This window comes from Hemicordylus capensis, chromosome 2 (assembly GCF_027244095.1).
Source record: "Hemicordylus capensis ecotype Gifberg chromosome 2, rHemCap1.1.pri, whole genome shotgun sequence".
Classification (NCBI taxonomy): domain Eukaryota; kingdom Metazoa; phylum Chordata; class Lepidosauria; order Squamata; family Cordylidae; genus Hemicordylus; species Hemicordylus capensis.
This window is the reverse complement of record NC_069658.1, coordinates 265,863,749-265,889,928: the sequence shown is the minus strand read 5'-3', so window position 1 is coordinate 265,889,928 and position 26,180 is coordinate 265,863,749. Positions and strand designations below refer to the sequence as shown.

The window sequence follows — 26,180 nt, the reverse complement described above, 5'->3', positions numbered from 1 at the left end:
TCTCTGGTAGATTCCAGATGATGTTGCTTGGAGACTGTTGCCTTGCAAAGCGAGAACTAAAGTATGGAGTTCCACAAGGCTCCACACAGTCTCCAATGCTCTTTAATATCTATAAGAAATTGCTGGGAGAGATCATCAGGAGGTTTGGTGCAGGGTGTTATCAACATGCTGACACCCAAATTTATTTCAGCATATTGACCGTATTAGGAAATCGAACTTATTAGGGAAATGGGTTTTCCCTAAATGCCTGCCTGGAGGCAGTAATGCCCCCGCCAGGTGGCTACTAGGGAGAGGGCCTTTTCGGTGGTTGCACCCTGTTTGAGGAATAGCCTCCCCAGTGAGGTTCCCCTGGCTTCATCAATTTGTTCTTTTAGACAAGAGGGATAGAGACCTTTTTGTTCACTCAAGCCTTTAAAATTTTTATTTTTAAGTTTGAATTTTAAAACCAACTTTTAAGAAAAGTTTTTTAATTGTTTGGTGGTGTTTTGTTTTTGGTTTTTTGGTGTAATTTCATGTGTTATGTGTTTTTACTTGATGTTTTAATGCTGTGTTGTGAGCCACCCAGAGAACAATTTGTTATGGAAAGGCTAACAAAGTTTATTTATTATTATTTCTTCTTTACACAGTCAGACTGGTTTGTTTTATCCAGACATAGAGTCATTCCCAAGGACCTGAGATGGCTGAATTTTATTATCAATATTGTTGTTATTATAGAGATCGTCGCCAGTGTGGTGTAGTGGTTAGAGTGCTGGACTAGAACTGGGGAGACCCGAGTTCAAATCCCCATTCAGCCATGCTACTTGCTGGGTGACTCTGGGCCAGTCACTTCTCTCTCAGCCTAACCTACTTCACAGGGTTGTTTTGAGGAGAAACTTAAGTATGTAGTACACCGCTCTGGGCTCCTTGGAGGAAGAGCGGGATATAAAATATAATAATAATAATAATAATAATATAGGCTGTTTCCAGTAAAGTTGCTTTTTGTAATTGGCTGATGGTGATTTCTGTGGCCCCTATGGTGTTGAGATGCTCTTCAAGTTGTTTTGGAATTGCACCTAGGGCGCCAATTACCACTGGGATTATTTTGGTCTTCTTTCAATTCAGCCATCCCAGGTCCTTGGGAAGGACTCGATGTCTGGATAAAACAAACCAGTCAATAACACCTGTCTGACTGTGTGAATAAATAATAATAATAAATAATATAGGCTGTTTCCAGTAAAGTTGCTTTTTGTAATTGGCTGATAGTGATTACTGTGGCCCCTATGGTGTTGAAGTGCTCTTCAAGTTGTTTTGGAATTGCACCTAGGGCGCCAATTACCACTGGGATTATTTTGGTCTTATTCTGCCACAGCCTTTCAATTTCAATTTGTATCTTTGTATTTTGTGGTTTTTTCTATTCCTTTTTCTTCTTTTCTGCTATCCCCTGGTATTGCTATGTCGATTATTTTAACTTGCTTTTATTTCTTCTCGACTACAGTTATATCTGGTGTATTGTGTGGCAGATGTTTGTCTGTTTGTAGTTGGAAGTCCCATAATATTTTTGCATCTTCATTTTCTACCACTTTTTCAATTTTATTGTCCCACCAATTTTTGGCTACAGGTAGCTTGTATTTTTTGCAGATGTTCCAGAGTATCATCCCTGCTACCTTGTCATGCCTTTGTTTGTAGTCAGTCTGTGCGATCTTTTTACAACAGCTGATTAGGTGGTCCACTGTTTCATCTGCTTCTTTACAAAGGCGGCACTTGCTGTTTGTGGTTGATTTTTCGACTTTTGCTCTTATTGCATTTATTCTTAGTGCCTGTTCTTGCGCAGCCAGTATTAAACCCTCTGTTTCTTTCTTCAAGTTGCCATTCTTAAGCCATTGCCAGGTCTTGGTGATGTCTGATTTTCCACTTATATTGTGCAGATATTGACCATGCAGTGGCTTATTTTTCCATTTTTCTGCTCGGTTTTTACTTGTTCTTTCTTGTAGGCCTGCTTTGTTTCATTGGTGTTTAATAGTTTCTCTTTATTGACCATTTTAAGTGCATCTTCTTCACTGTCTTTTATATATTCTTTAAGGCCTCTTTTCTCCTCCTCTACTGTTTGATGGACTTGCAGCATTCCTCTTCCACCTAAGCTGAGAGGGAGGTATAGCCTATCTACATCACTGCGGGGGTGCAGAGCATGATTGATGGTCATGATTTTCCTGGTCTTACGATCTAGTGTCTCTAGCTCTGCCTGGGTCCAGTCTATTATTCCTGCAGTGTATCTAATAATAGGTATAGCCCAGGTGTTTATGGCTTGTATGGTGTTCCCGCCATTGAGTTTGGACTTTAGAATTTTTCTCACTCTCCTAATGTATTCACTTCCAATTTTTCTTTTAACTTCAATGTGTGCGATGTTATCAGCCTGGAGAATGCCCAAGTATATGTAATGTTCTTTCTCTTCCAGGTTCTTGATGTTGCTTCCAATGGCAGTTCTATTCCTTCTGTTTTTGTTATTTTTCCTCTGTTCATTATTAATGCAGCACACTTGTCTAGTCCAAACTCCATTGCTATATCGCTACTGAATATATGGACAGTGTTTAGCAGTGATTCGATTTCTGACTGGGACTTTCCATACAACTTCAGATCGTCCATGTACAGCAGATGGTTGATTTTACTTGATGTTTTAAATGTTTATATCCGAGGCCTGTTCTGTTTAGTATTTGCGAATGTGGGATCATGGCAATTACAAACAACAGAGGGGATAGTGAGTCCCCTTGGAAAATGCCGCTTCTAATGCTAACCTGTCCGAGTGTCTCACCATGATTGTTAACTGTGTACTCCACATGCTTATTGCTTTTTTTTATAAATATCTGAATCTTTTTGCTGACACCAGTTGTTTCTAAACATTTTAGTATCCATGTGTGAGGCAATGAGTTGAAGGCCTTCTTGTAGTCAATTCATGCAACACTTAGATTTGTTTTTCTTCTCTTGCAGTTTTCTAAAATCATTTTCTCAATCAGCAGCTGGTCTTTTGTGCCTCTGGTGTTCGGGCAATTTCCTTTCTTTTCAACTGGAAGCTGCTTATTAGTTAATAAGTGTTGCATTACTTCATCTGCTACTATTCCAGTTAACAATTTGAACATGGCTGGCAGGCATGTTGGCATGGCATGGCTGGCAGGCATGTTTTTTAAAATTATTATTTCTTGTTTACACAGTCAGACAGGTGTTATTGACTGGTTTGTTTTATCCAGACATCGAGTCCTTCCCAAGGACCTGGGATGGCTGAATTTTGTTATCAGTGTTGTTGCTGTTATTATAGGTATCGTTGCAGAATATAGGCTGTTCCCAGTAAAGTTGCTTTTGTAATTGGCTGATGGTTGTTGTTGTTGTTATTGTTGTTATTATTATTCTGGATGAGGGGTAACAAACTGAAGTTGAATCCAAATTAGATGAAGGTACTGACTGAGGGCGGGGGGGGGGCAGGGTCAGGAACCAAGAGATGGCTTAGATCTGCCTGTTCTGGATGAGGTTACACTCCCCGTGAAAGATCAGGAACACAGCTTAGGAGTGCTCCTGGATCCAAAACTCTCTCTGGTTTTTCAGGTTGAGGAAGTGTCTAGGAGTACTTTTTATCAGCTTCAGCTATGCCAGCTATGCCCATTTCTAGAGGAAAATGACCTTAAAACAGTGCTAACCTCCAAGATCAACTACTGTAATGCACTCTATGTTGGGCTGCCTTTGTACATAACCTGGAAACTACAATTGGTGCAGAATGTGGCTGGCTGACTAGTCTCTGGGACAACTCGAAGGGACCATATAATACCAATTCTGAAAGTACTGCACTGGCTGCTGCTATGTTTCTGAGTGAAATAGAAGGTGCTGGTTATTTACCTATAAAGCCCTTAATGGCTTGTGTCGAGGGTACTTAAGAGAGTGCCTTCTTTGTCATGAATAGGGATGTGCAGAATCAGTTCACGAATGAACCAGTCTGACTCGAGCAGTTTGACTGCAAACCAGTTCAAGCCGGTTTGTCGGTTTGACTGAACTGGCTTGCAGAACAGCAGTTTGGTCTGAATTTGAATAGAACACCAAAAAACGGTCCGTGTACACCTCTAGTCATGAACCCAGCTGCCTATTAAGATCATCTGGAGAGGTCCAGTTACAGTTGCAACCAGCTCATTTGGTGGCGACATGGGACCAGGCCTTCTCTGTGGCTGCCCCGGGGCTTTGGAATATGCTCCCTGTTAAAATAAGAGCATCCCCATCTCTGATTGCTTTTAGAAAGACCCTCAAGACACACCTGTTTTCTCAGGCGTTTAACTGAAATTAATTTAAAACTGTTTGTTTTGATCCTATGAAATTGTTTTAACTTTTTATTCTGTGAAATTGTTTTAATTGTTTTATATTTGTTGTTTTAAGTTGTGTACACCACCTAGAGATACAAATAGGCAGTATATAAATATGACAGATAAATAAATAAATTTGAGTTCCTTCAGAACTCTCGGGTGGATGTCATCTGGCCCTGGCGATTTATTAATTGTTAGTTTTTCAAGACATTTTAGAACATCCCCTCTTGTCACCTCAAATTAACCCAGTTCTTCAGCCTCCAAGCCTGAGAAGCTCAATTCCAGAGCGAGTATATGAAGACAGCCTCCTCCTTGAAGTCAGGTGCAAAGAACTCATTCATCTTCTCTGAAATCTCCTTATCCTCCTTAATAATCCCTTTCACACTCATCACTTTCTAAGGGTCCAACTGTCTCCCTTGCCGGTCTTCTGCTTCTGGTATATTTAAACAAGTTTTTGTTATTCCCCTTGACACATCTATCTATATGCTCCTCAAACTCTCTTTTTGCATCCCTTATTGTCTCATTGCATTTCTTTTGCAGAGTTTATGTCCCTTTCTGTTCTCTTCATTTGGGCAGGATTTCCATTTTTTGAAAGAAGTCTTCTTCCCTTTCATAGCTCTCCTGACTCTACTTGTGAGCCACACTGTCATCCTCCTAAACTTGATGGTACCTTTCCTCCTTCTTGGTACTGTATACATTCCATCTGAGCTTCTATTATTGTGGCTTTAAATAAGTTCCATGCTTTCTGGAGAGATCTGACCCTCCTAGCTTTCCTTTTCAGCTTCCTTTTTACCAGTCCCCTCATTTTTAAGACGTTCCCTCTTCTGAAGTCCAACGCATCCATGTTGGACTTCCTTGGCAATGCTCCACTTGCATATAAGCTGAATTGGATCACACTATGGTTACTGTTCCCCAATGGTTCTGCAACTCTGACAGCTTGCACCAGGTCCTGAGCGTCACTCAGGATTAAGTCCAAGGTTGCCTTCTTTCTGGTTGGTTCTATGACCAATTGTTCTAAGGCACAGTCATTCAGCATGTCTAGAAATTTGGCCTCTCTGTCAATACTCGCATGTGAATTTGCCCAGTCTATGTGAGGGTAATTGAAGTCACCCATTATTACAGCTCTGTCTCTCTTTGACACTTTTCTGATTTGCTTCTCCAGGTCACTCTCAGCATTTTGATCCAGAGGGCTATAGCACGCCCCTAGTTTCCTTTCTGTCCTCATATTGTCACCCATAATTATTCTTTGGAGCTCCGGTCCTCCTAGGTTTTCCAGCTTGTTGGATTCTATCCCTTCTAATATACAATATACTTCCTCCACCACAATCCCTTTCATTAGCCAAGTGCCCTCTTAATATGCATATGGTGTAATGGATGGATCTGGACCAGGGTGACCTACTCAGTCACGAAGCTCACTACTTAACCTTGGGCTAGTAAATATCTCTCAACTTAGGCTACGTCATGTGGGGATTGCAAGGAGAGAAGTGGAATAACTCCATTATTTTGCCTTGAAAGAAAGTGAAGGATACAAATGAGAGAGATTACAGAGGGGCAATCTCAGTTACCCTTCTGTAGCTTAGGAACATCCCTCAATTATTTTCCAAGGCTTGACTATCTTCTGGATGCAATGTTAAGTTCTTTTTTTCATTTGGGCACATGCTCTATGTCTATGGATCAGCACTTTCAGTTTCACATAAAATACAGTACATGTTTTTATCTTTTATAAATCCTATTTATAAAAGTCAACCTTCTGACATTATATATTAAAAAAAATTAAGGGAAGTTAAAAAACATGGGGGGGGGGATTACCTTATATCTGTAAGAACTAAGGTGTTGAGTAGGGTGAGAGAGAGACCCTGGATGAAGACAAACTTAGCTGGACTGGAAAGTGTGTATGCCAGGGAAGGGGAAAGTTGCACCTCTATTGTCGCCCAGCTCTGCTCTTCAAAACAGGCAGTATCTGTTGGGAATGCCTTAGTATTGGATACCCATCATGTATGACCTGCTTGAGAGCCATTGGAGACCTTCAGTGAGACTGTGGAAAAGGACAGGATCGCTGAGTCAAGGTATCCACAAGCTAGTCAGACATTATGGGTATCCTATACTCAAAAAATTCCTGACATCTTTTTAGACAATGCTTCCAAAGAGGAGGAACCGCACAAATCCCCTGGACACTCTATCCTCCTAGGAGAAAGGACATGCTTGTGGTATGTGCAGTCCCCCGGCCAGGAACATGTCTCCATGCAGTCGTCCTACCACCACCCATCACAGCCTCTTACCTTTGCCAGTTTCCTGGCTGCTGCTCTCCTCAGCGGCACTGTCGGTCTGAGTGTCCTTCTCGCACGGATTGTGGGTTGGCAGAATAATGCGGGTCAAGGGGCCGTGCCCATCCCTCCCCGTCTCCCGCTGGTGTGCCAGCTTGCGCCTCAATGCTGTGATCTCCTTCTTGATCATCTTAGCACGCCGACAGCGGCCTACGCTTTGCTTCCCAGCGCTCACCTCGGCCAGACGCTCTAACAGGAGGTTCAGCTGCTCTTCCAGGGGTAGGTGCTTCTGGTTCTCAGACAGCAGCAGCCGCTCCTCATCTGGGTCAAGAAAACAAAGCTTGTTACTGAGTATTGACTCGGCAATGACATGAGGATACTGTCAGGAAAATAGCCTTGGCTTGGTTATCATCCCAGTCCCCAAGAGGTTAGCAGGGTGAAAGTGGGGCCGCACAGAAATAACCCAAACAAAGTGGCAGCAAGGTTGGGAGAGCAATATGGGTAGGGACAGTTGACTTCTGCCATTCCACAAATGTGGAGTTTTGTGAATGTTTCCGATTCCTGAAAATTTAAGAAACATTATCTTTCCTTACTTCTTTTGAAAGGTTTCTAACTCTAAAATCTGTGAAGTTTGAAAATCTGTACTGTTTCTCTCTCCTGGCCTCCAGCAGCCTCACACAAACAAGTAGCTTGCCAGATCTTCCCATTCTGTGACATGCAGGCACAAGCAAGGCAAGGCAAGCTTTTAATGGCCTAGTACAGGGATAGGCAACAAGTGGTAAAGGTGAAGTGTGCTGTCGAGTCGGTTTCGACTCCTGGCGACCACAGAGCCCTGTGGTTGTCTTTGGTAGAATCCAGGAGGGGTTTACTATTGCCTCCTCCTGCGCAGTGTGAGATGATGCCTTTCAGCAGCTTCCTATATTGCTGCTGCCCAATATTGGTGTTTCCAATAGTCTGGGAAGGATACCAGCGGGGATTTGAACTGGCAACCTCTGGCTTGATAATTAAGTCATTTCCCTACTGTGCCATTAGGTGGCCAGCCAGCCAGTGGCCTGTGAACGAATCCATCCTATCCCCGCAATATAACTTTTTATCCTGGCTCCCAGTGGTCCACACCTTAACTGACATATGGATTAAAAAAAAAAAAGGTGCTCCACAGAACCAGTGAATTGTAAGAAACAGAAGTACACCAAATTCTATTGCTTTACAGCATAGATAGCAAAGTCCGTCATTTCAGAAGGTCTGACTTTCAGGCATACACATGCAGGAGCTTCCTTCTCAGACACCCCTTTCTTCAGTAGCCATTTCCCAGAGGATCCAATCAAGCTGAAGAAGGCTGCCTCTAGGCAATACTCTGCCCTAACAACCTGGAGCAGCTGTCAGCTCTGGCACTCCTGCCCTGCCCTGGGAGCGTCAGCAATCTCTCTAGGCATGAGGCAGCCATGTTGACACTAACCATTCTCAGTGCTTCGCAGAGGCACCTCATCCCCAGCCATAGGAAAGTGCATGCCCGTCTCAAAATCAATGCCCATCTTCTCAGCTTGCCGGCGTGCCTGCCGCAGCACAGCACCCCCTTGCTCCCGCAACCGGACCGCTGCCCGGTAGAAGATGGTGTCTTTGGCGTTGTACTTCAAGCAGTTGCTGACAATCAGGTTGAAGTCCTCCTCAAACTCATCTAGATTCAGATAGCGGTAGGCCTCCAGCTTCTGTTTCATGGTGTAGAAGTCCATGGGCTTCTTGATATGGTCCAGATAGTCAGGGACCTGCAGCGGACACAAATCAGCATGGCTAAGAGACTCGGAGCCTGCCACCTGGGGAACACCTGCTCCAAGGAAAGAAAACGTTAACGTGGCTCAGAAACAGGCCCTGCTGCTCTTGCCCAGTCTGGAGCAAATTCCCCACTGAGAAGAGGTATTGCCATTCAGGGTGGGCACATGGCACAGTGAGCACCCCTAGAAGCATATGTCAAAGCACCAATACAGTCCTCTGGCCTCTGAACAGTGTCCAAAAAATTAATGAACTTTAAAAAGAACAAATTGCTGGTTGTAGGAGAAACAACAGCAAAAGAGAGAGAAAGAGAGAGACACAGACAGAGCTCCTCATGGATATGGCTAAAAGTCTTCATCCTAAGCTGAATGTTTGGGTACACCAAAGGTGCTACTAGTCCTCCAAAGCTTCTACAAACATTCTCCTGCCATCACAAGCTCTATTTCTCAAGCTCCTCACTTTAGGTAACCCGCCCATCATACTAGGAATGATCTCCTTTCTCAACAGGCCTCAGTCTTAACCCACAACCCTTTGCATGACTGAAGGTGCTCCAGATTTTAGCATGCCATGCCTTGCACAATACTGACAAAGGGATAGGAACAAAACCCTTCCTCTTCCTATGCAAAGACAATTTGGGACTCCTCATACCGGAAGAATTGGTGTGTTAGCCCATGGGTCAGGAAAACTGTTTTATGTTTAATGCTGCTGTGCTAAATACGATAATAGCCAATCAAGCTTGCTCGAGATTTGTATTGCTGTGAACCTGTCTCAGTTAAAAATTTGTGTCCTCTGAAAAGTAGTCTTCCTGATAACCAGGCTTTTTCAGCCAAGTGCATTTACTTCTGCCAGTGGTAATCTATTCAATGGCTGTGTTTTCATCTGCAGCTGGAGAGCATATAATGTACACTCAACTTTTTAATACCAAAATTAGCTGCTGGGTGGAGCATATTTGATTTATTGGTATATTTCTTCTTGCTCCGTGGTCCAACAACATATTCTACATTATTACAGTAACTAAGAACAACTAATTGACTTTCGGTCCCAGAGGAAGGATGCAGGGGATTGGCTAGTACCAAATTTAATTGGACCCTTGGATACTGCGGAAAAAGAAAAACAATGGCATTAGCTGAAAATCAGCGGGGTTTGTTATCAGCATACTCAAATTGAGAGCAGTGGGGGAAAGCACACCCTTTGCACTGATTATGAACATGACTAGATGGTTCGAAAGTGCTCAAGAGGGGAAACCAACCCACACGAAGCAATCTGGAGAACATACTGCGGCAAGAGCCCACCTAACCCTCACAGAGAAACTGCTGAGAGGAAGTGTCATGTTTTGGTGAGCCTTGGGTGACAGACCTTAATGAAACTTGTCACTTGTGCGATCTGGAGTTGAGCCACAAAGATGATATGAGGGGCAGACTGCACAACAGCCTGGTGCTTTCCAGTGATTTTTTAGCAAGCATCTATATTCTGCAAGGAAGCCTTTACCGGTTTAGACATAATCTCCACATCAGTCAAACAGGGAACAAGTGGGGCTGACCAAAGATGAGACAAGGGCCTGGTGGCTGAGAGGAGCTGGAGGCGGACCACCCAGAGCAGCTGCACACCAGGGTGTGAGCCACCTGCAGGGGTATGGCCAAGGTCAACGGAGACTGTCAGGATCACCCATTCAGGGCCGCACTATCTGGGTATACAGCACAGGCATCGCATAACGAAGGAGGACTGGCCACTCAGCAGAGCTCTCACCTACTTTCCTATTGGAATTCCAGGCCTCTGCCATTTCCCATAAAGTCAGGGTCCCACTTGTAAAATGACAAGAGCCTAGTCTTACAACCCCGGGAAACCTCATCCTTCTCCATCAGCAAAGGAGGGTATACTAAAATGTTTCCAGAGGCAGGGCCATGTAGAAGAAGATCAGCTTAGTCCCTTCCAGTGGGAGAAATGTGATCTCTCCCCCTCCCCTATGCCAGTCCTACCAGTTCTGCAGCAGCAGTGTTCCCCCCCCACCAGCAGTTCCTACTCTCACTGCCATCTAGCCTTAGGGAGCAAGGTTGAGACACCTTCCCTGAATTAGTGAACTGGGCCATTTTAGCCATACTGCCAAAGGAAAATGGAGTTCTCCAGAAGCTTGAATCAACCATAGAAGAAAAAGAGTTTGCCCTCAGAGCTGGCAGCATTATCTGAAGAGTAGTGGGGACATCCAGAGGTGCAGGGGGGGAAAAGGTTCTGTTCTTTGTGTTCTACAATGACTTGGTCACAGTTATGTGACCAACCTAGCTATGCTAGGTTATGCTCTGTTATGAGAACTATTAATGCGACAACAAGCTCTCTTGTTGATGAGAAGACAATAGGATAGATGAATTACTTTCTGTAAGTAAATTCCTTTCGCTGTATATAAGTCAGAGAGAAGTGTGTGGACCAGGGCTGCACAGCTTCAGCCCTCCAGCTATTGTTGGACTACAACTCCCATCATCTTCAGCCACAGTGGCCAATTGTCAGGGATTATTTATTTATTTATTTATCTCTCAAATTTGTACACAGCCCCAAACTTTCGTCTCAGCATCTTCAGTGAGGACAAAGTTGTGCAGCCCTGATGTGGACAAATGTCTACAAGGAAGTGGAGGGCTGTTGTCTTTGGCCAGCAACTGGTTATGTAGGGCAATGCAAGAGCATCCCACTCTGCAGGTTCTGAGGTGGAGCCCTGGCCCTAGAGAGAAAGATACAGCCCTAGATTGAATTGACAGCTGGCCTCAACCTTCCTTTCCCAGAACATGACAAAATCCAGATGTTATTCTGCATAAAAACAAGACACCAACAAAAACAACCAATATCAAGTATATGTAAGCAACTGAAAACTTTGGGGGTGCCCTTCCTTGGCCATTTTTGGATGGCTCATGAGAACCCTTTTCAGACAAGCCTTCTATGGGTTGCTGCTCTATTGGGGAGGACTGTGGCCATGAGGTTATGACCCATGCTGCCTGTGTTACCTTGAAAATGTTATATTTTAACCATATTTAAATTTGTTTTTATTGTATTTTAGCGTTCTGCTGATTGGTGTACATCACTTTGAGCACATTTCAGAAAAGCAGGATATAAATGAGATAAATAAACTAACAAACATAATCTGTCCCATTTTCAAAGCTCATCCCAGCTGCAGAATATGGCCAGCTGGTGGAGCACTTGTGGGCCTCTCAACACAGCTGGGACATGGTTGCCAAACGCGTGATGCCACCAGCCCAACCATGTGGGTGCGTGCAGATCACGGGTTGCGGGACAGGACCACCAAGCTGCTAGACCAGCCTCAGGGCTGGGTGGGAAGAGAGGAAAGTATAAATTGGGGGTGGAGGGGTTCTTACTTCGTAGAGTTCTGTTACCTCAGACAGCGGGACCGGCTGGCTGAAGATGTTGCCCGTGTCCTTCTCCTGGAGCTGCTCGAGTGTCCGGCGCAGGAGGATGAGGAATGGGGTCAGCTGCATCTCTAGCGCCACTTGCTGGATTTTAATCTGAAACACAGAGGGGAAGTGCCACTCAGCACCTGGCTTCCAGGACTCCCAACTAGACCTGGGCCTGCACCTCTGAAGTAGCATGAGGCTAGCACAAGCGCCCGCGGAGAGTCAGAGAGCACCAGTCACAAAGTGCTGTTCCTCTGAGGGGACAGGAGGTCAAAGTGCACAAACAGCAAGCCGCCTATTTAGCAATCCCTCGGCAATGTCACTTCAACTCCCATCCCTATGATGGGCTGTGTCTACCCCACTATCTGACTGAAGAGGTCTATCCCTTGAGATCCAAAAGCTCTCAAGTTCCACACTGCCCCCAGGGCTCAACCTTCTACCCTTGGGAAACGCTTCTGACTTCAAATTGACCTGACACAGACACCTGCATGTAACAGCAGATCCTGGAAGAACTCCATCTGTGTGGGGTGCTAATGGGCCTGTGGGCCACGCCGTCCCCTCACACAAGCTGAACACACACCCCAGAAGACACCAACACTCCCCTGCAACTGCACTGAGAGAGAATATCAGAAATGTCAAACTGTCTTATGACAGCTTGCCTGCCATGAATGAACTTAATATGGATCTCCTGATATGCTTCTACTGTGCCCCAGGGACACTGCCTGAAAAACATTGCCCTAAGAAATGCAGAGATGCATCATGGGCAATCTTAGCACGAGCTTTGCTCACATCACGATAGAGCATGGTCTGGGAACAGCCTTTGAGAATGAGGGCAATCTATGGGAACTCTGAAGTGGCAAGCAGAACGGGCAGTAGAGCCAACGATCATCCCCCAGGAGGAGCTTGTTTTCTTGCCAGTGACCTCGGGGGTTCCCTCTTCCATGCCAACTTCCCCATGAAAGCCTCAGGCGGGTCCCCTCTTACTGTGTCACTCAGCTATCCCATGAAGGTCCAGGACTTCCCCCTGCCAGATACTCTGAGAGGCTCCCACCATTTCCCCCCCTCCCCTAACTTTCCCCAAGGGAGGAAGCCTGTGCCTCGCCCCACCTCCCCTTCCCGGCACGGTTACCGTCTCTCTCTTGAGCTTCTCCCGCTTGCGAATTAACTCCACCAGCAAGCGCGCTCGTTCCAGGTCGTGGCGAAGGCGCTGCCAGGATTTCAGCTGCTCTTTCAGGGCCCAGTTCTTATCCTCGGTGTTATCTCGCTGCAGGAACATCAGAGTCTATGAGAGGAAGGGGCATCCCTGACCCCTGCCAGGCTGTCACTGCTTGAAGCAGCGCAACAACTAGCTCCTGCTGGAGTTACTGCTGGGGCGGGGCAGCAGTGGCAAGCACCAGAGCAGAGCAGAGCGGGGCAGAATGAGAGAGACCACTTGCGGGGGGGGGGGGCTCACAGGGGAAGAACATGTGCCTTCTCTCTCCCCTCCTGGCAGAAGGAAGGAAGATAAAGGAAACTGCCTTTCACAAAGTCAGAGCACCCTGCCCAGTACTGTATACTTTGAGGGAGAGCAACTTTCCAAGGTCTCAGGAGAGCAGGAGGTTTTCCCACCTTGAGATCCTTTTAATAGGAGGTGCCAAGACCAAGCCTAACATGAGGAAGCCATGGACACCCTCAGCCTACCTAGCTAGGGCAGCCAGGTTGCCCCCGCCCCCATTGCCAACTTCATAGGAGCTAGGAAGTGCATCGTCAGACCTGGTCACAAAAGCAAGCCTCGTGCCGAGCTTCTCCCAGATAACCCCATGCGCCGCCTTCCCAGCCCACCCCACGCTGCAAGCAACCGCCAGGCCAGAAGCCTCGCTGGTAGGCCCCCCCCCCCCCCCCCGCCTCGTCGAGGGCCAGGCCCACCTCCACCCCTTGCCCAAGCTACTGAGAGAAGCCGCACCTGCTCGGTCTTGGATACGGGAGGAGGCGGAGCCGGCCTCCCTTGCTCACAGTTCCGGTGGGACTGCAGGTGTGTTTGGAGCCGGCGCAGCAAGGGGACCCCATTGCGGGACTGCCTCTTCAGGGTCCAGTAGCTGTGCAGCCTCTGCATGAACTGGCTCTTCCTCTGGATGGTCAAGCGGTTGGTGATCTTACTGAGCCTGCAGGGGAAGAAGGGAGGAGTCAGCTAAGCCAGGGCCCAGAGAGTCACAGCGGGGGGGGGGGGGAGGGAGGCGTGGCCAGCATGTGGCAGCAAAGAGAGAGCTGGGCCTCGGTGTGAAAAGACCTGGGCTAAAATCCCCTACTCAGCCATGGGGTCCTGTGGGCAACTTAACTAGTTCTCACGGCCTTATCCACCCTATAACACTATTAGGAGGGGTAAAACAAGAGAAAAGCTTTCTGCTATAGACAATAAAAACAGCTTTATTATTGTGCTACAGTACTTGCAAGTGGGAGTCTTGCGAAATGTTTCCTGGACATGACTTTAGCCTGCTTCAGAACCCATCCCTTTGTAGACTGCTATGAAATTGTGGAGGGGAGGGGGTTAAGGGCCCTCCAGGCCTACAGATGCACCAGGGGAAGTTGTGGTTAGAAGCAGTTTGCCCAAGCCACGATTCAGCTGAGCGCACATGAAACCGATGTAGCGTCTAGTTAAAGCCCGAGTATGCAGGAGCACCCCCCACACACCTTCCCCTAAACAGCTCTCTAACCTAATGCCACCCCACCCAGCATCCAAACATCAGCTAATGATGCCACAGAGGAAGATACGGGGGTAGGGCTCAAGATTAAGGGGGGGGGGATCAAGAACCTGGAGGGAACGTTTCTTGACTCCACTGGGCCTCAATTAGTGCACCAGAAGAGAAGTGGGTGAATCTCAACTAGTACCTCCACAAACAGAATAAGCTCCCTTCAAAGCCAGAGGGGAAGAGCAATCTTTTGCCAATTCCCTCCCCTTTCCTCTGCAGCTTCCTGTGACCCCCTCATGTGTTCCTCAGGGCTCACCAACCATCTGATACACGTTGGGGGTGGGGGGTGCACAGGGGACTGCAAAGGGAAGAGGGGACAGGCAAAAAATTGCTTCCCCACCCCACTCCTTTTTGTGAAGGGACTTTATTTTGTTCCCAGAAGTATTAGTTGGGAACTAACCCAATGACACCAAGTTTTAGTGGACAATATTCCATAGCCAACCTGACTGCAAATCTCTCCTCAGTCACGGATTCTCTTGAGCAGGTGCCATCTCTCAGTTCAGCCTGAGGTACGACTGCTACTCGCTCATTCGCCTGCTAATGGAACAGGCAAGCAGCATTTTCTTCCCGGCAGCTGGGCAAATGGCTGCAGCGGAAGAGTCACTGGGAGCCCATGGCTAACAAAGGGCACTGTGGTGTCCTCACGCCTGCACATGCGGATTCTCTGGACTCGCTGTCTTGCAGGGTCAGACCAAGGGGCTATCTACTCCAGCACACTGTTTCCAACATCAGCCAGTCGGGTCTCAGGGAAGCTTGTGAGCAAGGTAAACGGGCAATGACCTCTCCCTGTTTGTCCTTTACATGTGATGACACACTGAAGGACACACTAGTTTCCTGCTCCCCACTGAGCAACTGCCCCCTTCTACTGGGTCAGACCATTGGTCCGTCTAGTTCTGTCTTGTCTACACTGACTGGAAGCAGCTCCGCAGGGTTCCAGGTGGCGTTTTCCCCCAGCCCTACCTGGAGAGGCTGCCAGGGACTGAACTTGGAATCTTCTGCATACGAAGTGGGTGCTCTACCGCTGAGCCATCATCCCTCCCCTATCTGCAGAATCAGGATCATTCCCATATTCTGGGAAACATACCAGCGGGAATCTGAACCAGCAACCTCTTGCTCGCTAGGTCAGTCATTTCTCCGCTGCACCATTAGGTGGCTTTAAAGGAGAATACAGACCCCTCACTCCTGAGCGGCTTGTTCATGAGAACATGACCAGAGTAGGGCCCTCTCCACCTTTTCCCTAGGTGCTACTGTTCAGTGTAAAAAGAAAAGAAAAATGCTGCCTTATTTGAAAGCAGAGCACCAGAAAAATCAGACACATTCTCCTGGAAACTTACTGGATACAACCTTTCCATTGTCCAGATAAAGTGGGGAATTTCTATCACCCTATAGAGGTGTGGGTGCAGTGTATAGAGCACTGGGGCTGGATGTGGGAAGGTCTGGGTCAAATTCCCCACTTAGGTAAGAAGCTCACTAGGTGGCCTCACCCCTGGAGAGAAGACTACTGGGTGGTCACTATCTCCCAACTGAAGCTACCTTGCAGACCAGGGTGGGGTGGGGTGGGGGAGTCTAAAACGGTTAACGGGCAAGTTGAAATGCCACCAGGATCCTCCTCTTCCCACTAGTTGTAAGTTTGGCACTGGAGAAAGGGGTGGGGATTGTCCTCCCAATGGCAAAAAACACAGTGCAACTGCAGCAGGAGGAGAGGATTGTTTTGGCCCTGGGTGATCAGGGTGTTCCAAGTACCTTGGCAGCCCAGTTCCAAAACAAACAGCAAGTCCAGCCAACTCCTTTGGTTCCCAATGAGAAGGCTAGAGCTTGCTTTTGCACTGAGCTGCTGAGAGTGCCTCGGCAGCCTAACACCAAACAGGAGCCCCAACCTTCCTCCCTGCTTGGTGCGGCGGGGGGTGGTGGTGGTGGTGTTCCTAGTAGTTGAGCTAAGCTTCCAAGAGCAATGTAACAGTAGGAACGATCCTCTCCACCACTCCTCCAAGCTGGAGAGGAAGGTTGTGGTTCCTCTCATCACACTTGCCAGGCGGCTGTGCTAAGGGAAGCAAGTGGAGCTGTAAGCTACAGTGTGGTGTAGTGGCGAGAGTGTCAGAACAGGAGTGCTTCTTCACCAAAGAGCAGCATCCTTGACACACAAGATTCAAATCTTCACCCACTCAAAACGTTCAGCGGGCAACCTTTGTACAGTTATTCTTTCTCAGGCTAACCTATACCTCACAAGGTTGTTGTGAAAATAAAACAGGGAAGCAGGGCTTGTATACCACCCTGTGTTCCTTAGAGGGAGAAAAGGATAGAAATGTAACTAATGATAGTGTTTCACTGAGTTCCTAGGAAGCAGATGAGATACAAATGTAATAAACAAAATACCTCTTGAATAATCCCTTCACAAGCACTCAAGCATGTGATTGCAGCCAAAGATAATTCCCACATAGGTCTTGGGATCAGGTGACCCAAACCTGGAAATTTGGGTCTGGACCACACACACACTGGCCTTCAAGGTCCAGCCCGCCCTCTAGAGGTGCGTCTGAGAACACCGTCACTAGTGCTGAGAAAGCAGCTTTTCTCTGCAACAACAGCAGGTCTGTTTCTCTCCCACTTTCACATCACTGGGAATCAGGATGAATTTAAAAATGATTTTTAAAAAACAGATTTTAATTATTTTAAGCAAATAAAATACTAAATTTCTCATTTAAAGAAACTACAGGGTTAAAATTAAATTTCATCACGCACCTATGCTTACAGTCTCTTAAAAATGAATTAATGGCTCTCTTACACATATTGAGTTACCCGCTGAGCAAACACGGGCATTGATTTCCATTTCATCTCAAGAAAACAGCTCTAGTCTGCCTGGCACTGCCCAGTAACTACCAGCTCTTACTTCTGGAAATCTCTGGGACTTCAGTTTCTGTTTCAAAGCAGACTAAAGTCACATGTGCAAAGACACAGACTGGATAGTAGGACTGTTGTTTGTGGTGGGGTCGGGCCAAGGCAGCAGAATTCCTTAAGACAGAGAGACAATAGAGGAAAGGAGGCCGAGTAGAGAGAAACAGGAGAAAGGAAAAAAGAAGACAGTATATGCAGAACACGGCTTCCTACATTCCCTCATACTTTGCCCCTAAAGAACTGTCATGACTTCTGGGGATAAGAGACACTCTGCTTGGGAATAGATTGAAAAAATTCCTTCAATGGGTGAAAAAGAAGGAAAAACGTGTCAAGTGCAAACAAGGAGATGCAGGGCAGCTTGACACAAGTAATGAGGAATTGCTGTATCATTTTTATATTATCCATTCCACAAAAACTGGTATTATGTACTATTTCCCAAATTAGTAAGAAATAAGTTATCTAAAATTCTACACAAAGTATCCTAGTGGATGTAAATGCTCTACTGAGTTGTAAATTAACATGTTTTACTGATCAGATTTACACCTTTGTTTAAGAAATCTGTGAAGAGGTGTCTGTGGGAAACTTGATTTAAATCAATGACTTAGATCACATTTTTCTCTTGGCGAAGTAATCAGTGATTCTGATCACCACGACTGACATCAATCCACCCTGTGGGGAACAGCAGGGGTAACCGACTGGGGGCAGAGGAACCCCTACCTGTGAGGGGGGATGCAGGGGACCGACACCACCGGAGCAGCTGCTCTCTTCTCTGCCAGAATCTTCCTCGCCTTCTTCATTTTAATCCGGGACTTGGCCTTGGCCTTTTTCACCTTCTCCGAGCTCCAGCCTTTCCCGTCCTCTTCCTCCTCCTCTTCCTCCTCCTCCCCTTCGCTATGCGAGAGGGCAGGCAGGCGCCGCATGGAGCCGGGCGGCGTGTGAATGTCACAGTAGGCCGTCTTGCGGACGCTGAAGGAGGTGCCATTGGCCCCTGTCTCGCGGACGGGCTCCATTTTCATGTAGAGCCCGGCCTGCTGGGCACAGGTGACGTGGAAAGCCGTGTAGCAGTTCGCTTTGTGGCACTGGATACAGGCCCCGGAGCCTCTCTGCTTGCAGATGTAGCAAGTCAGCTTCCAGCGGGCAGGGGGGATGTGTTCTATGCTGTCGATGGGCTCCAGGAAGACCGTATTGGCAAAGCAGACCTCCGGGATCCAGAGGGCGCACACCACGTGAGCCCAACGCCCATCGTCCGTCTGTTTGAAAGCCCCCCCTTTGTTTGGGCAGAGGGCACAGTCCACCGCCCGGGAGGGCGACTGCAGGCAGCGGCGGCACAGCCACTGGCCCTCGGGGATGTAAGGGACGCCATAGCACTCCTGGTGCACGGCTAGGTTGCACATGTCACAGAAGAGGATGACGTTGCTGTTCTGACACTCCCCATCGTTGCAGATGCAGCAGACAGCGTCCTCGTCCACTAAGGCATTGGGGTCACCCTTATTGTGGCTCTCAAAGTAGGACTCCTTCTCCAGCCGGTCCATCAGATACTCAAAGATCTCCTGGGGGATGGGGCTCACGCCTTCCGTCTTCCGGCGCTCATTCATGATGTCCAGCCAGATATAATCTTCCTCATCCATGTCGTACTCCACTTCCTCGTCCAGCTCCTCTGCAGACTTCTCAATGTACCTGAGAGCGCCGGTGGGGTGGGGGGGAGAGAAGAGAAAAAAGTACAGCGGGGACTCAGAAGCCAGTGTGGGCTGAACACTGGGCAGGGAGATATATTATAACTGGGAACCAGCAACCAGAAGACCGAGGTGCCAGCCATTGCTGCATCTCCTCATCTTGCCCTCATCTTTGAGCTGCTTGGAAAAGCTATGCAGCTGACGTTTAAATATATATATCACTTAGCAGTTGTAACTGTATGGTGAGCTGGTCACTATAGCCTGCAATTATGTAATGAGGGGATTCTTACCACCGCCCCTGATCTCCCTAACTGCAGGAGGGTGGCAATTAACTCCTCAACAGATGGCCAAATACTACAGTCTACCAGCTCCCTGTGTGTTTACAGCTATCACATGGCATGTGACACTTGAATCCACTTTGTGTGTGCGGAAGACTGACCTGCTCCCTTCCCATCAGTGCATGAGCCCTTCCTCTAGGCCACGGCTACAACTCCCAACCTGACTGTGGTTGGTAATGGTGGGAGTTGTAGTCCAACAACAGCTGGAGGGCAAAAGTTGTAAAGCCCTGCTCTAGGCCGAGGTGTATGATTGCTGCTAGTCAAGCCCATTCATTTTTGCTTGACTTCAGGAAGATTCATCGCCATCCCTAACCTCTCTGAGCTGTGTGTGTTGGTCTAGGAAGTTCTGCTACTGCACCAGGCAAACTATGTCATCATCAAAGTTTTCATACTTTAGCGTAGAGTATCTCCCTGAATCAAGGGGGGAAATGGGTGGGATCTTCCTAAAAGCAAAGCCCTGTTCAGACAGTTTATAAAAATGACACTGTAAACAAGTAGTGTGCAGAGCATGTCCAGAAGTCCCATTCCAGGCGTATCACTCACCCTTGCACTGACTTCATGGTTACGGCGTTGGTCTAAAGAGGCAAATGCTGTGAGCACTATTGTGCCCATTTCTATCATCACAAGGTTGGGTCCTCCAGCCGTGATCACAGAAAAAGGTGTGACCACACTTACAGCATTTGCCTCTGCAGAGGAACTGTGAAAAGCACTGATGGGTGGGTGGGTGATGCGACCAGAGTGGGGGACACACACTCCAGATGCACTCTACACTCTGTATTCATATACAGCGTCTTATTTTAAACAGTCTGAACAAGGCTCAGAAGTGCTTCCTTTCTACTCTGCACCCTAGAAATTCTCTGATAATAGGATGCAAATATTCCCACAGGTTCTCCTCCCATGGAGCAAGACTTCCATGCCTATAGGCAGTGTTCCCTCTACCAGGGATTCCCAGATGGTGTTCACTACAACTCCCAGAATCCCCAGCCAAAGGCCACTGGAGCTGGGGATGCTGGGAGTTGTAGCGAACAACATCTGGGGATCCCTGTTAGAGGGAACAGTGCCTACAGGCAGGAAAGTAGTCTTTATTTTTGCCTGTAGATATAGACTGTGTGGGTCTCTGTAGTGAACCTAAGTGCCGCCAGCAGACAATCTGCAAGAGGGAAGCACAGAGGCTCACCTGCACCTTCCTGAGGGAATCTCTCTCCCAATTTGAGATACATCAGGTTAGATGACCCCACAAAGCCCTTTCAACTATGGTTCTATGAGGCACCTCTAACCCACAGGAGGTACCTGTAATAGGAAGAGGGGCGAGGCGGTGCGTCAGGCGTGTCCTGGTCCAGCTCTCGGTACACGGCTTCTGGCAGCTTGGGTGTGTTGCCCGCTGAGGCACTGTGGTGGTGGTGGTTGGAGTCCTTGCGTTTCTCCTTGTTCTTGTGCTTGCCGGCTTTGGGGGCGACAGACGGGGTTTCCGTGTTCTCTTTGTTGCTGTTGTTCTCCGGGGCTTCCTCGGGGGCTTCGTCGTCCTCTGACACCACATCCAGGTTGTCGAAGATGCTGATACGGTGCACACGGCCATGCAGGTCCACCTCCACCATGCGCTGGGCTTGCGCATAGGTCATTACCTCACGCCCCGGCGACTGCGAGGTCTCAGAGGGGCTGGGTGATTGCTTGTTGGCAGCACGGCCTTGCCGACCCTTCTTCTTGTGCTTGCGCAAAGGGGTGTTCTGCGGGGGTGGGGGGTTGTCATGGTCGTAGTGGTACAGGTGGTACTCAATCCCGCTGTAGCTCTTGTAGATTTTGCGGCAGGTGCCCACAGGACACTCATACGGTGGCTTGGTTGCCCGCAAGTTGTGGCAGAACGTCTTCACATCAAAGTCCACCCCCATGGCGTCTGTCGGCTCTGTAGGGAAGGGGAACTCACTGAGTAGGAATGCTAGGCGATCAACACTACCAGGCTACCAACACCCAGGAGTTTGCTTCCCAGACTCTAATTACCTGTATTTGAGGTGTGTGTGTGTGTCATAGAGCTTTAAAAAAAACCCCACCAGTCTTCTGGCTCTTTACATCAGAGTCTACACATTATCACCACTGCCCTCCCCCACAGATTCATTTAGCACACTTGACACCTGAAAGATACACAGTTTCTGCAATAACCCCAGCTAGTCCAAATGGCAGACTGGGGCTAATGGCAGGGCCAGCTTAGGTGTCACAGCCCATTTTAGGGATTGTTCCACAACCCCTGTATGGCTCTGTAATTTATATGTTTATATACCAGGTGTTAGTCCTCATCCTTCCTTCTGATTTAATGCTAAATCATGCAAGCAGCAATGTGAGTAGGAGGCCATCTAAACACAGTGATAAAGAGGTGAGATTGTAGCCTACCCCTACACCACCACCACCACCACCGACCACAGTATGTTCTCCTTCTAAAGGTGATCTGTTGTCTATACAGGACCCAGAACAGTTCATCTCCAGCTTTCCATCTGCCTAAACATTTGCCTTTCCTCCTAGAAATCCCCCCTCAAAATCTCTCTGCAGAGCAAAGCTTTTCCTGGACCTCCTCACCTTAATTGCTTTTTCACTGTCAACTGATTTCTCCTACATCCCAGATCCACAGAGCCAGCTGACATGGCACCATGGGGACATACCTGTTACACACACACACACACACACACACACACACACACACACACACACAGTGAGCCAAACATATGCAACTCCAAACATGCAGTGGACATGCACCATAGTGGTTCCCCAGTGGGGGTCGATCACATGTTGCCAAGCTTCTTTACATTTCACGTGTTTATTGTTGCCACCATCAGACACCTGCATACCTCTGATATCACAGGAAGTGTGAAACAGCTTTTATCCCTTTATCCGTTCCTGCCTTGTCCTTTCACTCTAAAGAAGATTGCAAGCCCTCTCGCGTCTATATTCTGCGTATTGCCTAGCATGCTGCAGCCACAAAATGCTTAGCAGTAGTAGCAGAGATGGGAAGGTTTGAGCTTGGGGGTGTTCACCTTACCCGATCGCCCACGGCACACCCACCCTTCAGCTGCTTAAGGAGTGGGAGGGAAGCAGCATGTGGGCCTACCCACACACAATACCCTGCTCTCGCTATCCCCATGCTGCTTTCCTCATCCGTTGGGCAACCATGCAGCTGTGCAGGGAACAGGAATTAAGAGAGACAGTGGAAGAAAGATAGGGAAGATGTGCCAGTCTCTACATGGCTTCCCTGCACACACTAGTACTATGGACTACGTAGGGATTGGGTATTAAGGGAGAGCAAACAAAAGAGGGTGCCAGGGACTGCCACTTCTTGCTGATGCTAACTCCACACACTGTCCCTCCTCCTCTGGTACCCTACATACTGTAGATAAAATGACAACTAAAGGAGGTGTTAGGTTATCCACTTTACACTTACTTCCTTGCCTCTATAACTCTGATCACAAGTTATGTTCAACATTTGATGAGTGTTCAGTGTACACAGGTACAGAACTGTACACAGGCACAGCGATTCAGGCATTATGTTGAATAACTGCAACATGGACAGTTTTTCACATGTTATGTTGAACACAGGTACAGCAGTACACTTCCTATCTGTGCCATGCATTTGAGGGGCCAGGTTCACTTTTAAAATGAATGCAGGTACAGTCATTTGCACAATTATGCTACTCTTGTACAACATAATGTCTGAACAGAGCTTACGGTACCTCCTGACACTGCAAGGAATGGAAATCATGGCAGTATGTCTGGGAGACCATGAAGGGTGGTTGCCAATCTACTGCTGTTTCTGGCTTGTGCTAACCCACACGCTGCCTCTCTCATCCTGTGCTGTGTGTCCCACTAGCTATCGAGGAAACGGCAACTAAGAGAGGGGAAGTCTGGCCACCCATAACACACAGCTTTCTTTTCTCCTGGTTGTGCAAGGGATTGAAATAAAGGGGCTCCTACTAGCTGCAGAGGAAATGACAACTCGGGGAGGAAATGTCAGGCAGCCCCTGTGGCATAGTTGCTCAACAATACAGCACCCGATTGAACTAAGGACGGAAATTGTGGCAGGTGTGGGTGTGTATGTGTGTGCCAGCCCCCCACTGCCTGGCATCTATTAACCCCACATTGCCTTCCGCACTTCAACAGTATGGCCAGCATGCTCACCAGTGACCTGGGAATTAAGGGAACGCTGGAAGAGAACACAGAGGGAGGCCCGCCCACCCCAGACATCTCCTGCCCATACTAACTCCTTCACTGCCTTCCTCCCTTCTGTGGCAGCCTCTGTTTGTGCAAAACAAGGCGGGGGGGGGGGCAACTCAGGGAGAAGGTGGCTGGCTAGCTGGCCGGCCGGCTGTCAAGCCTCCCGAGACACACACTGCCTCCCTGACCTTTGCGCTACTCGAGGCGGGGCAGGAGACAGGGGCTAAGGGCAGAAGGAGAGGGGCCCTTCTACACGGGAATCCCCCCTGGCTCCTGCCAGCCAGCCAGCCAGCCAGCCTGCCCCTTACCGGCGCTGCCCTCGCATGGGGATCATCCGGTAGCTGTGAAGTGGGAGCCGGACGGAAGCGGGGCTGGGGGGGCTGTCAAGCGAGCTACGCCTCCCGCAGCCCTCCTTGCTTCCCGGACCCCCTTGGCGGGTGCAAGGAGGCGCGGGAGGAGGGGGTGGGCTGGGGGGCCGGCCATGCCCGCTGCCTGCCCAGCGCCCCGCTCTGCCCGCTCAGCCAGCCTGCAGCGCCGGATCCCCTGCAGCCAGCCCCGCCAGCAGCCTCCCACCCCGCGGGGCTCCTGCTCTGCCTGCCCGCCCGGCGTGTCCCTCGCTCGCTCTTCCGTGCTGGGGCTCCCGCAGGCCCTGGACCTCCCTCCCTCCCAGGCTCTCTCACCGAGCGCGGCTCAGGCCCCCAGCCGGCTGTGGCTTGCCTGCTGCGCGGCGGCTCTCGTGGCGGAAGGGCCCATGGGCCCAGCCCGGCCCGGACAATGGAGGAAGCTCCGGCGGCGGCGGCGGCGGCGGCAGCAGCAGCTCCTGCGCGGGGAGGCCCCGCTGGGTAAAGCGGCTCCTTGGCAACCGCACTTTCGCCACAGGCGGGCCCACGGCCAAGCTAGGGACCCGGCGGCGGTCTTACCCCCTCCTCTCCCCCACCTAAAGCAGGCACGAATATCGATCTCCCCGCCGCTGCTCCCCGCAGTGACCTTGCCGGTGACGCCCGGGACAGTCGGCCGGCCACAGGCGAATCTGCTCTTGTGAATCGCAGGCTGTGGCAGCTGTCGAAAGATGGAGGGCGGGGAAGGGCTCCTCGCTCCGGAGGGCGCTTGGCTTCCTCCTCGCCAGAGTTGGATCCCTGCCCGGCTCCAGCTCCCCGAGCCCCTGCGGCAGGGACGGACTCGGGCAGTCGCCGAGCACTGGAGGAGGAGGAGGTGGTAATCCTGGACGGACCCCTAATGGAGCTTTTGGCTAGGACAGGTAGTCGGGCGCGGGAGAACTGGAGGGCAGGTGCCGAGTTCCTAAGAAAGAACAGGCGCCGAGATTCAAAAAGTGATTTGTAAAACCAGACACTTCGGCAGATCGTGCGCTTTTGACCTGCAACCCCTTTCCTCTAAGTTCCAGATGCGCAGGAACTGGTGGTGCGGCCTGAGATGTCTGTGGGATAAATATCATTATGAAAGTAAAGCTGCGCCCGTAGAGCCGGTGTCGACTCCAGGCGCCCACAAAACCCCGTGATTGTCTTTGGTAGAATACAGGAGGGGTGTACCATTGCCTCCTCCCGTGCAGTATGAGATGATACCTTTCAGCATCTTCCTATATCGCTGCTGCCCGATATAGGGGTTTCCCATAGTCTGGGAAACATACCGGTGGGGATTCGAACTGGGACCTCTGGCTTGCTAATCAAGCCATTTCCCTGCTGTGCCATTAGGTGGCTAAATATTATTATTAAAGGTAAAGGTAAAGTGTGCTGTCAAGTTTATTTCGACTCCTGGTGCCTATTACTAAGTGTTTAATGCTTTGGTGTGTTCACAGCGCTTCACATGCATAGTCTCAGGAAACCTCACCACAACGATATCAATATCATTACCATCTTCATATTCAGGCAGGGTCTGGTGAGTTCCTGCCTGAGCTGTGATTTGAATCTAGGAGTGTTTGGTTCAAAGCTTAGTCACTTATCTAATACCCTGCTCTGGTACTACACATGAGATATATATTTCTGCACATGCTCAGAGGCATGGTTAGGAACATAGGAAGCTGCATTATACTGAGTCAGAACATTGGTCCATCTAGTTCAGTATTGCCTACACAGGCTGGCAGTATCCTCTCCAAGGTTGCAGACAGGAGTCTCTCTCCGCCCTATATTGGAGATGGCAGGAAGGGAACTTGGAATCTTCTGCATTCTCTTTCCAGAGCGGCCCCATCTCCTGAGGGGAATATCTTACAGCGCTCATACATGTAGTCTCCCATTCAAATGCAAACCAGGGTGGACCCTGCTTAGCAAAGGGGATAATTCATGTTTGCTACCAGAAGACCAGCTCTCCAACTTGATTACATGCTACCTTGGTTACCTTGCTATTATGCACAGCTTAAACATAATGCTTTCATCCAGCCCTGGCAACACTACAAAATGTTAATCAAACGGTTTTTTGAAAATGTTTGGGAGATTTTTAAGGAAGACTTGAGATCCAGATGTGAGAGACAGATAATCTTTGCTTTAACATTACATCGTTAGATTCTGAATGTAGCCCCAGTTGACAGCTACACAGAGACTTTATTACAGAGCTACATAGGAAGCTGCCTTATTCCTAGTCAGACCCCTTGGTCCATCTAGCTCAGTACAGTA

At 48.7% G+C, this 26,180-nt stretch overlaps 1 protein-coding gene across 5 annotated transcripts in view; it reads right to left on the bottom strand.

The window, feature by feature from the left end:
* Positions 1 to 24,426, bottom strand: part of BRPF1 (bromodomain and PHD finger containing 1) — a 31,606-nt gene extending 7,180 nt beyond the window's left edge. Inside the window, exons 1-8 of one of the 5 annotated variants that reach the window (XM_053295897.1) lie at positions 24,237 to 24,426; positions 20,653 to 21,262; positions 18,069 to 19,028; positions 13,679 to 13,877; positions 12,866 to 13,018; positions 11,701 to 11,847; positions 8,034 to 8,340; positions 6,593 to 6,898 (exon numbers count right to left, since the gene is read on the bottom strand). In XM_053295897.1, coding sequence (XP_053151872.1) covers positions 6,593 to 6,898; positions 8,034 to 8,340; positions 11,701 to 11,847; positions 12,866 to 13,018; positions 13,679 to 13,877; positions 18,069 to 19,028; positions 20,653 to 21,248 — 2,668 coding nt within the window. In that variant the 5' untranslated portion in view covers positions 21,249 to 21,262; positions 24,237 to 24,426. The remainder of the gene's footprint in view (positions 1 to 6,592; positions 6,899 to 8,033; positions 8,341 to 11,700; positions 11,848 to 12,865; positions 13,019 to 13,678; positions 13,878 to 18,068; positions 19,029 to 20,652; positions 21,263 to 24,236) is intronic. The other 4 variants (XM_053295900.1, XM_053295899.1, XM_053295898.1 and 1 more) reach the window with 4 other exon arrangements.
* Positions 24,427 to 26,180: the final 1,754 nt, after the last annotated feature.